The sequence below is a fragment of the Loxodonta africana genome, chromosome 21, assembly GCF_030014295.1.
Source record: "Loxodonta africana isolate mLoxAfr1 chromosome 21, mLoxAfr1.hap2, whole genome shotgun sequence".
NCBI classification, from domain to species: Eukaryota; Metazoa; Chordata; class Mammalia; order Proboscidea; family Elephantidae; genus Loxodonta; species Loxodonta africana.
The window spans coordinates 28,320,238-28,330,896 of record NC_087362.1 but is presented as its reverse complement, the minus strand read 5'-3'; the positions used below and the strand labels follow the sequence as shown (position 1 = coordinate 28,330,896).

General features: G+C 43.5%; 1 protein-coding gene across 1 annotated transcript; it reads left to right on the top strand.

Moving 5' to 3' along the window:
• The first annotated feature begins 636 nt into the window (after positions 1 to 636).
• On the top strand, positions 637 to 2,697 carry LOC135228396 (protein FAM90A27P-like). Its single transcript, XM_064274175.1, has 3 exons — positions 637 to 716; positions 1,143 to 1,251; positions 1,909 to 2,697. Exons 1-3 carry the CDS (start codon positions 637 to 639, stop codon positions 2,695 to 2,697), a joined length of 978 nt encoding a protein of 325 aa, XP_064130245.1.
• The last annotated feature ends 7,962 nt before the right edge of the window (positions 2,698 to 10,659 follow it).

Genomic DNA, 10,659 nt, shown 5'->3' with positions numbered 1-10,659 from the left:
GGCAATGGAGAGGACCGGTGGCCCAAAATGTTCCCCAACCAGAGCAGGAAGATCCCAGGGTAAGTGGAGGCTTGGACCTCTCAGGAACCAGAAGAGCTGAATGGATTCCAGAGAGATGGTTTGAACATGTAAACTTCTGTGTCCTTAACTCAATTGTTCTTTCTCATTTAATGCTGGTCCTGTTTGCGACCTTCTCACCGGGCTAATTAGCCCATTTATACTGTTTGAGGAGGATTCTTACTCCCTAGTTAGTGTCCTTTCCAGCCTAGTGTTTGTCAATGTCTTGAAATCTGGCTCATAATCCTCATCCTTAGACTTCCCAGTTGTTCCTCCCAGTCCCCTGCTCTAACATGGGCAGGGCCATAATCTCCTGAAATTCCTTAACATATCGGGCCATGTGCAGATGTTCCCTTCTCAAAAGAAGACCTAACTATTAAAATCTGATCTGATACTGAGCTTTTGAAATCTGCCTGTTATTTTTGCTGAGTCACCAACCAGCCCTTTCTCCACCCACAGAGGAAGTGCAAAAACTGCGGAGCCTTTGGGCACACAGCAAGAAGTAAGAGGTGCCCCATAAAGTGCTGGAGTAGGGTTGTAGTGCCCAAAGCCTTGGGCTCAAAAAAGATGAAGGAGAACATGGAGCCAAAGAAACCCCAGGAGCCTCAGACTCTTTGGCCCTTTACCAACTTGGAAAGAGAGAAGGAACAAAGACAAAGGTGAGGAACATGGAAGGTCCTTGTGTATTGAAAGAGATGATGTGTTTTCATCTCTATGTCGTGTGTTCTGCCATCAGGGTAACTGGAGAGAAATAGGACAGGGTAACTGGAGAGAAATAGCCAAGGGCTGAATATGCTCCCGGATAATCACTAAGGGGAGGGGCCAGGGTAAATCTTGGAGCTTTGAACATGGCAGGGACAATACAACAGAATGTAGCTTACGGTAGAGAATGGACAAAATGTGGGGGCTGAATAGGTTGTAGGATGAATCTGAGATGAGGGACTGGGGAGCCTTGGAAAAAATCACAGTGATTCAATACCTCCCTCATCCCAAAACAATAGGACTGGGACCCCAGAATTCTTATCTTATGTTGGGAGAGAAACCTGGGGTGTGTCCTCTTAACACGTTTTTCTTTTTCCCATCAGGCAAGGAGAGTACGACAGAAAAGCTCTACTCCAGAAATTTCCCAAGAGACCCGAAGGGAAGCAGCAGCAAAATTGGAAGGAATTGACAGAATCTTGTGACTACTTAAGGGTGAGTCAACCAGATTCCCTGCTCTCTTTCTCTTCCCTGTAAGCGAGTTTTTCTTCACTCCCATGCCCCTTCTGTAGCGAGAGGTTTTAAAATTCTGTTCTGGCCATTAGAATTTCAAATTTTTGTATGCATTTCAGATGCCATTTTCCCTTTGTTTTTGTAATATTTCTTGTGTGCCTACCAAAAACGTGCTAGTGGGAGCATTTTGTGCATAGGTATAAGTGATTTAGTCAGATGCCTTCCAAGAGGTAGACTCCTACATGGGAAAATATGCATCTTTTAAGTTGCGTTACATATTTCCAAATATCTCTTGAAAACACATTAGCCATCCATCTGCCTTCAAAAGACCTTTACCTATGTCCACCCCGTAGAAGTCTGTAGGACAGGGCTTGTTCCACGTCATTAAGCAAGACACGATAGTACAAAAGTTGATAGTTTTCAGTGTGATGGGAACAATGTATCTAGCTGATATTGCAGCTTATTTTCCCTGAGCCTAACTGAGGTTGGGTAGCTCTTCATATACAAAGGGACTGCCTGTATTTCTTGCACTGTTAGAGAAAATTCGATAACTTCCATGCCTTTATGTTGCTTGATTTTTCTTTTCCACTTGACTTGGAGGAAATACTAATATATGTCCTGCGGTGTCTTCTCCCACAGCATCCTTGCAGGCCCATGCCCGTTCACACTACCACGATGCGATCTGTCCTGGACCCTTCTCTCAGAAACTGGACACCTGTAAGGAAACCTGACCAGAAATCCATCTTCCTTGAAAGGTCTCCTATCCAAGATCACGATCCAAGCTTCTTCTCATCTCATGGACAAACTAAAGAAGTGGATATCACTGGCTCTTCTCAGCCAGCAACCAAACACTTTGGCCAGGACTCTACCCTCATGGCCAAGACAACAGACAACAGATGTGATGCTTGTGCTTATTATGTTTCCCAGCCGGCCTCCAAAACCCTTGCCCTGGGCCATGTCCTCAGCCCCAAGGCAGAAGCCCAGGGTCCTGATAGGATCTCAAAATCCAGTCCACAGCCTACCAGAGGTAGAAGGGGCCAGGACTCTCCACTCAGCGTTCAGGCACCAGGAAAAAGATCTGCCCAGACTCCCAAACAAAACTGCCTGAATTCTGTGAAGAAAGCAAAACTCACAACCCTCCAGATTGTGCAAGAGAGCAGAAAGAGACTTGATGTGGGAGCTGGCCAGCCTCTCTTCAATTCAACTGAATTTGGACCCAACGGGCCACCCCAAGTCACCGGGATGACTGACCTCCAGCCTCCACACAGTAGACCTCAACTGAATACTGTTGAAACCAGCCCTATCCTTCCACCCCCACTTTCTAGCTCTGTTGCACGACAGCCGCTCAGAATTGTCTTCACAAGACTGGAAAATGGACAGTGGAGCTCCAGGTTCAGAACATCTCCCACCTCTCTCCCTCCTGAGTAGCGTACACTTCTTGTACGGAGCCCTTAGGTTCTTGAGAATTGTGAGAGACACAGTTCCCGGATTCTAGTGAGGCTTCTGGCCTCCTTTTAAGGGGAGTGACTGGGTGAGACCTCTATGGTAGGGACCCTCAGCCTCAAGCCTCACATCAATGGATTGTGACTAAATGAGCACAGAGGGGAAAGATGCAGGGAACAGGGTGTATTTGTTGAATCACATCCTCAGATGTGGTGGGAGTGCAATGGTGGACTCTCAGGTATTGTCAAAAGACAGACATGCTGAGACTGCCTATTTTAATTTTGCATATTAAGTTGAATATAATATGGACCTTATGCAACAGGCCTATAGTAGTCGTTCTAATTTAGTTATTTTGATAGGAACAAAGTCAACATGGGGGTAAATATTCAAGTATACTGTCACTGGAAGCTATGTAATTAATTGTATTTGGTGTGAAAGTGAGTAAGTTTTGGAAAGACTTAAAGAACCCATCAGTGGGATCTGTCTGCTTTAAGCAGTGCCCTGTACTGAGGCTAAGGTTTTGAGTCTGTGGGAATGTTTAAGTGGAAACCAGCATTGGGAATATTCTATTGATCTTTTTTGTTATTTACATTTACTGGAAAGTTGTATTGTAAATTTTCTTCAGTGTTAATAAAATGTTCAGTATTAGGACATTTTGTGTGGGTATTTTTATTTGCACATAATCTAAACCCCAAAGGTCCATATAGATATGCATTTGTTTGATTAACTGAATAGTAAGAAGAACTTCCATACACACAGTTTATTCTTGGACCTAGAATTTGCTTGAAATACGCATTTTCAGGTGCAACCCAGCCCTACTGCATCCAAATAGCAATATTCTCAATTGATTCATGTGCAGATTAAGTTGTGAGAAGCACTACTTGGGGACTGACTTGTCTCATATGAGTCACTTCGTGAACTTGAATTTACACAGGTGCTTAGCCCAGAAATAGAAATTTACTGTGTTGCTATCTACATTTGCTAACCTGATCAAGAAAAAGGGGCTGGCTTTTTAGGGAGTTTGATTTCCCTAGGAATAGCAAATAACTTGCTTCTCCCTCCATATGCAGCACCTGTTTCTAGAGTGCTTTTTTATTTCTCCGGGACCTCATTCCTTAAGCATAGACACCTACTAGTTGTGCGATAAGGTGCATAAGAAAGATGTGGCGATATGAAGAAAGTAAAGACACAACATACACATGAGGAGAAAGGTATCAGGAACCCTATCTAATAAGGGTCTCATATCCAAATTCAAAACAACAAAGAGAAGAACTTTTGCAACCAAAGCACAAATATACAAAGAACCCAATTAAAAAAGTGGGCAAAGGACTTTGTTATGGATTGAATTGTGTCCCCTTAAAATGTGGCTAGGCCGATTCCCAGTATTGTGTGATTGTCCCCCATTGTGTCATCTGATGCAATTTTCCTGTGTGATGTAAATCGACGATGTTAATGAAGCAGTATTTGAGGCAGTTATATTGATGAGGCAAGATGCAATCTACAAGAAGCAAGAAAACTCACAAAATGGAAGAACATTGTAAACTGGTTGTAGAATAAATAAAATTTACTGAGATAGTAAGATAAATAAACATTATGTATACATGTATGCATGTGCATATTTGCATACATCCATACCTTCATACATACAAAAAGAGAAAACCCAAACCCCTTGCTGAGGAGTTGATTTTGATTCAGATGCGACTCTACACATCTGCCCCATAGGCTTTCCAAGGCTGTCATCTTTTTGGAAGCTGATTTTCACATGGTTGGACCTCTAACGTCTCTTAGCAGCCAAGTGCTGAATCCTGCTTAGCCAGAGTTTGACCTCTCTCTGTCTAAACATTAGCAGCTGAGCTCTCATCCCCTCTGCCACCAGGACTCCAATTAAACATAGGGTTGTTGATCTGGTGGTGGTACCTGCTGAGTCAACCAAAAACCAGGACCTTGACTGGCTTGACCTGGAGTATTGGGGAATGGTTTTGGGTTTTTTTTTTTTTTTTACTATGCTTTTAAGACAGAATCTTTGGACTCTGCAGAAAAATTCCTTTCAGGAATTACTGTGGTGTGATGAATGCAATTCCTAAAAAGCCTTCTGATATGGTTTGAATTCCTTTATCTAAAGCTGAGGTTTTACTTTTGTGAGCAAGAAGTATTTCAAACTAGCTCCATTCTTAAGGATTGCAATTGATGCCAAATATTTCATTTTAAATGTTTCAATTCTAAAGCCAGATGAACAGACTTAATATACAGGACCCTGTCTAGATGATACTCTCCCAATTGTTTCATATTTAAAATAAATTACTCTCAAGATAAAATTATCTACTTAGGTTGTTGTAACTTCTCCATTGTATGAGTAAAAATATCATTGATGTCAGAATACAATCAATGTTTGATTGAACTAAAGAGAGTCCGGATGTCAGTAGGTAGGAGGAGGGACTCTTTATAAAAGCTCTCAATCTGTGGACATCATTCCAGAACTGACTGTTGGTAGAAGACACTGGAAGCCAGAGAAGAACCTGCTGATACAAAGAAAGCGTCCATGGCTGAACAATGGAAAAAGCAAGCAGATGTCCTATATGCTGGGGTTATCCTGAAAACCCCATGTACCTGAAATGTGGCAATGCCTGCTGCTTTCCTGCTTCAATTCACTGCAGATGCAGCCTTGTGGGAAATTTTATTGTGTCCATTCTGCCCTCTGATTACTAGGAAGAAAGACATCAGACAGAACTTCCAGCTGCATGAGGTGGTTTCCAGTATCAAGGAACTGGAGCCCCAGCTGGCACCTATTCTGTGGAGGAAAGGATGCTGAAGTGTCAAGTGGATATGACCTTAGATGTTGACACAGACAACAATAACCTCATAATTTCTGAGAACCTGTGTTCGACAATGAATTTTCATCCACAATTGGGAAGATTGTGCTGAGAGATTTAACTTCGTGTGTGTCTTTGGCTCCCCTCTGTTCACCTCTGGCAGCCATTACTGGGAGGTGGACGTGGAAACAAGCCCAGAATGGGATCAGGGTGTTTGTAAAGAAGCAGATAATCTGGAAGCCCCACCAGGTCTCCACCTCTTGCATGTTGTTGTTAGGTGCCCTTGAGTCAGTTCTAACTCCTAGCTACCCTATGTATCACAGAACAAAACACTGCCCAGTCTTACACCATCCTCACAAGTATTGTTCTACTTGAGCCCATCCTTCTAGCCATCATGTCAATTGATCTCATTGAGGGTCTCATTCTTTTCTACTGACCCTGTGCTTTCCCAAGCAGGATGTCCTTCTCCAGGGACTGATCTCTCCTGACATCATGTCTATAGTATGGAAGAAGCAGTCCCGCCATCTTTGCTTCTAAGGACATTCTGGTTGTACTTGTTCCAAGACAGATTTCTTTGTTTTTGTGGCAGTCCATGATATATTGAATAGTCTTCACCAACACAACAGTTTAAAAAGATTAATTCTTTGGTGTTCCTTATTCATTGTCCAGCTGTCACATGCATATGATGCGATTGAGAATACCATGCTTTGGGTCAGGTGCACCGTAGTCTTCAAGGTGACATCTTTGGTTTTCAACGCTTCAGAGAGGTGCTTTGTATCAGATTTGCCCAATGCAATGGGTCTTTTGATTTCTTGATTGTAAAATGAAATTCTTGACAACTTCGATCTTTTCTCCATTTATTATGATGGGGCTTATTGGTACAGTTGTGAGGATTTTTGTTTTCTTGATGTTGAGATGTAATCCACACAGAAGGCTTTGGTCTTCAGTCTTCATCAATAAGTGTTTCAACTCCTCTTCACTTTCAGCAAGCAAGGGTGTGTCATCTGCCCAGCACAGGTTGATAATGAGTCTTCCTCCAATCCTGATGCCCAATTCTTCTTCATATAGTCCAGTTTCTTGGATTATGTGCTCAGCATAGAGATTGAATAGGTAAGGTGAAAGGATGCAACCCTGACGCACACCTTTTCTGACATCATAGTATGCGGTTTCCCATTTTTCTGTGTAAAAAACTGGCTCTTGGTGTATGGACATGTTCCTCATGAGCACAGTTAAGTGCTCTGCAGTTCCTAATCTTCTCAGTGTTTTTCATAATTTGTTATGATTCACACAGTCAAATATCTTTACATAGTCAATAAAACACAGATAAACATCCTTCTGGTATTGTCTGCTTTCAGCCAGGATCCATCCAATGATACCCCTGGTTCCATGTCCTCTTCTGAATCCTGCCTGAGTTTCTTGCAATTTTCTGTTGATACACTGCCACAGCTGCTTTGGAATGAGCTTCAGCAAAATTTTACTTGCATGTGGTATTAACGATAGTTTTCATTAACTTGTGCGTTCTGCTCGATCACCTTTCTTGGGAGCAGGCATAAATATGGATCTCTTCCAGTCGGTTGGCCAAGTAGCTGTCTTCCAAATTTGTTGCCATAGAGGAGAGAACACTTCGAGTGCAGTATCCATATGCTGAACTATTTCAACTGATATTCCGTCAACTCCTGGAGCCTTGTTTTTCACCAATGCCTTCAGTGCAGCTTGGACTTCTTCCGTCAGTATTATTGGCTCCTTATCGTATGCTACCTCATGAAGTGGTTGAATGTTGACCAATTCTTTTTGGTATAATGACTGTGTATTCCTTCCATTTTCTTCTGATACTTCCAGGGTCATTTAATATATTCCCCATGGAATTCGTCACTGTTGGAAATTGAGGCTGGAATTTTTTCTTCAGTTCTTTCAGCTTCAGAAATGCTGAGTGTGTTTTTGCCTTTTGGATTTGTATCTCCAGCTCTTTGCACATGTCATTATAATACTTTCCTTTTTCTTCTCCAGCCGCCCTTTGAAATCTCCTGTTCAGTTCTTTTACTTCATCATTTCTTCCTTTTGCTTTAGCTGCTCGATGTTGAAGAGCAGGTATCCGAGTCTCTTCTTACATTCATTTTGGTTGTTTCTTTCCTTCCTGTCTATTTAATGACCTCTTATTTTGTTTATATATGATGTCCCTCCACAACTTGTCTGGTCTTCGATCATTAGTGTTCATGCGTCAACTTTCATGTTGAAATGATCTGTAAATTCAGGTGGGATATACTCAAGGTTGTACTTTGGCTCTTGTGGGCTTCTTCTAATTTTCTTCAGTTTCTACTTGAACTTGCTTTTGAGCAATTGATGGTGTGTTCCACAGCTGGCCCGTGGCCTTCTTCTGATGGATGGTACTAAATTTTTCCATGATGTCTTTCCATAGATGTAGTCGATTTGATCCCATTTTACTCCACCTGGTGGTGTCCCCATATATAGTAGCCATTGATGTTGGTGAAAAAAGGGATTTGCAATGAAGAAGTTGTTGGTCTTTCCAAATTCTATCATAGAATCTTGCCTAGATCTCTGGAAATCAGCACACTTAGTGACAAAGCAACGCAGAAGGAAACTCAGATCACAACTTGAATCCCAGGGCCCACTCTCTGCTTGCTAAACTCTGCACCTCCTTCCACCTGGTTTTAGGGTGGCGGGAAAGCAATTCTCAATGAAGTGCTTGAGTCGTTCTGTCTTGTTTGTGACATTGTCCCTTTCTACCTAAAAGAAGTAAGAGTTGCAATTTGTGGGTGTCAGAGGCATTTGAAGGCAGAACAGGGAAGGGCTGTGTCTAAATAAGTCCCAAATGAGCAGGAACCAGGAGGATGCCTTTTGAGATGGTTTCTAGGGGTGGATTCAGAATGAGAGTAAAGGAAGTGGCTTGGAGTTCCTTTTCCAAGCCATCCAGGTCCTCCATCCTGGGTCCTTTGGGTCCAGGAGGAAAGGCCAGGACTCCATGTTCTGATCCTGGCCAGAGAGAGCCTGAGCTAAGATAGATCCTTCAGCTCCTGTTCCTTAGGTTGGATACTTACTTCAGAAAACACATTGAAGCCAACTCAACTTAGGAATCCCAGCTTACTTGCCAGTGCCCTCCTCTGTGTCTTTGACTCATGCTCCATCTTCTCATCTGTTCAGTCTCACAACACACAAGGACCTCCCACCCTACTCTGTTGTCCTTTCTGTATGGTCTCTGCCTATTTAACTCAGTCTGAGTTCATTTTCCCTTTAACTTCTCTTCATGCACTCAACTCGCGTCCGCATCCCCCCACTACACAGTGACTCTCTGTTAGACCCCAGTAGACTGTGTATGGTCAGATGCCTTGTGAACTTGTGGCCTTGATGGTCTGAGAGTGGTAGAAATAACAGCATTGTTGTACCCAGTGCTACATGTCTGGGAAGAAGCCTTGATTGTAAGACCTTGTTGGTTAGTACAGGGCACTGTCTGTACCCACATCAAGCTCTACCACCTTAGTCCCATAAGAATGTTTTGGCCCTTTCATTTTACTTTACTTCCCTCTTTCATTGAATTTCTTCTTCCCTGGTAGCTGCTTTGGGTTCCTAATTTCCCTAGACATTGACAGCATAGTCTCAGTTGTCTATGGGCAGAACGGCAGGCCACGTATTGCCTGGGGTGGGGTGCCAGGCAGGCTTCTTTCCCCCAGGTTCAAGTTGATTACACCTAGGAACCTGTATATACCTTTTTGGATCACCGGACATGTGGTGAGGGTGGTGAAGAACTGACTGCTGTATACAGGAAGGCTCAGTCTCAGCTTGTTTACCATCTACATGGAAATCCCCCCAGAAACCACTGGCAGAGCTAGGAAAGGGGCACTGGCAAATGATGGGGAAATCTGGGACTGGGAGATAGCCCAGCAATTCTAAAGAGCCCTATTGCATGCATTTTAAGCCTGAAGTCACCTCTCATCGAGGAATGTGGAATTTAGTACACTTGAGAAGAAAGCATGACAGATCAGAAACCCAGATCATGACAGTCGTGGTAGGGTCACTCAATCAGCTTGCTAGGTTCTAGAGTTCCCTTCAAACTGATATGATGACGATGGACAAGCCTTTGTCACTGAGTTCCTCCTGTGTCTGTGTGTTTTGTGGGACATGTATTGATTCTACTCATCTGGAGACAGATTACAGGTGGGAGAGAGGGTCAGGATTCTGTTGGGAGGTGGCCTGATTGTATCTCCGCTTTGACTGTTCAGCATGCACACAACTCCCATACGTTCTTCCCTGTGGCCCAGTGCCCAGCTGTGAGATCTGAGTGGACTGTGTAAGGTCAGATGGCTTGGCAGGTTGTGTCCCAGAAATTCTGAGGAAGGCAGATTGTCAGTACTCTTGTGTCCAGTGTTACGTGTCTTGGAAGAAGCATGGATCCTACAACTTTTGTGGCCAGGCCCTGGCACCTTCCCCACCCACATCTGGCTCTATCATCTTGATCTCACATGAATGTTTGGGTCCCTCCATTCATGCTTTGTCTCCCTTATTCTCCTGGATTCTTTCTGCTAGTAGGTATGTCAGTTCTCTATTTTCCTAGATGTTGCCAGCAGTCTGAGGTTCTGAAGGGCTTAAGGAGAGTCCACTTCTTGGTTAGCATCAAAGGTCTGGAGCCCAGGTCATGACAGTCTTGGTAGGGACACAGAGTTGTCTTGGTAGGCTCTGTAGTTCCTTTCAAGCTGATATTAGGATGGTATGCAAGTCTTTGTCATTCAGCTATTCCTGTGTCTGTGGCCTTTTTGGGATACATCCAATTCTACCCATCTGGGAACAGATCAGATGTGGATGGGGAGAGTCAATTGGGAGGTAGAATGTGGAAAGGCTATGGCCGATAGGTCCAATGTGGTATGGGTTATTAGGTATCACACTAGGTGGTCTCCAGGGTGGAGAACAGATGAAGGCAAGGGAGTCTATTCAAGGTCACTTTGCAATGTGTGCAGGGTTTCTACCAGTGATCTTGAGAGACTGGGAAGAAAGCCCAGGATCCCAGGGTCTGTTTCTGGCCAGAGAGCCTGAGTGCAGACGGGAACCCATTCAACTTCTGTTTCTTCAACTGGGCCCTTCCTTCCAGAAGCCCATTCAAATCCAACTATAGGTTTTAAGACTCTCC

Bases quoted from the DNA above. Each gene is read 5' to 3' on its own strand.
- LOC135228396 (XM_064274175.1), top strand. From the start codon at position 637: ATGGAGCCAAAGAAACCCCAGGAGCCTCAGACTCTTTGGCCCTTTACC. The intron at 717-1,142 runs GTGAGGAACATG...TTTTCCCATCAG, and splicing joins GAGAAGGAACAAAGACAAAG to GCAAGGAGAGTACGACAGAA. The intron at 1,252-1,908 runs GTGAGTCAACCA...CTTCTCCCACAG, and splicing joins AATCTTGTGACTACTTAAGG to CATCCTTGCAGGCCCATGCC.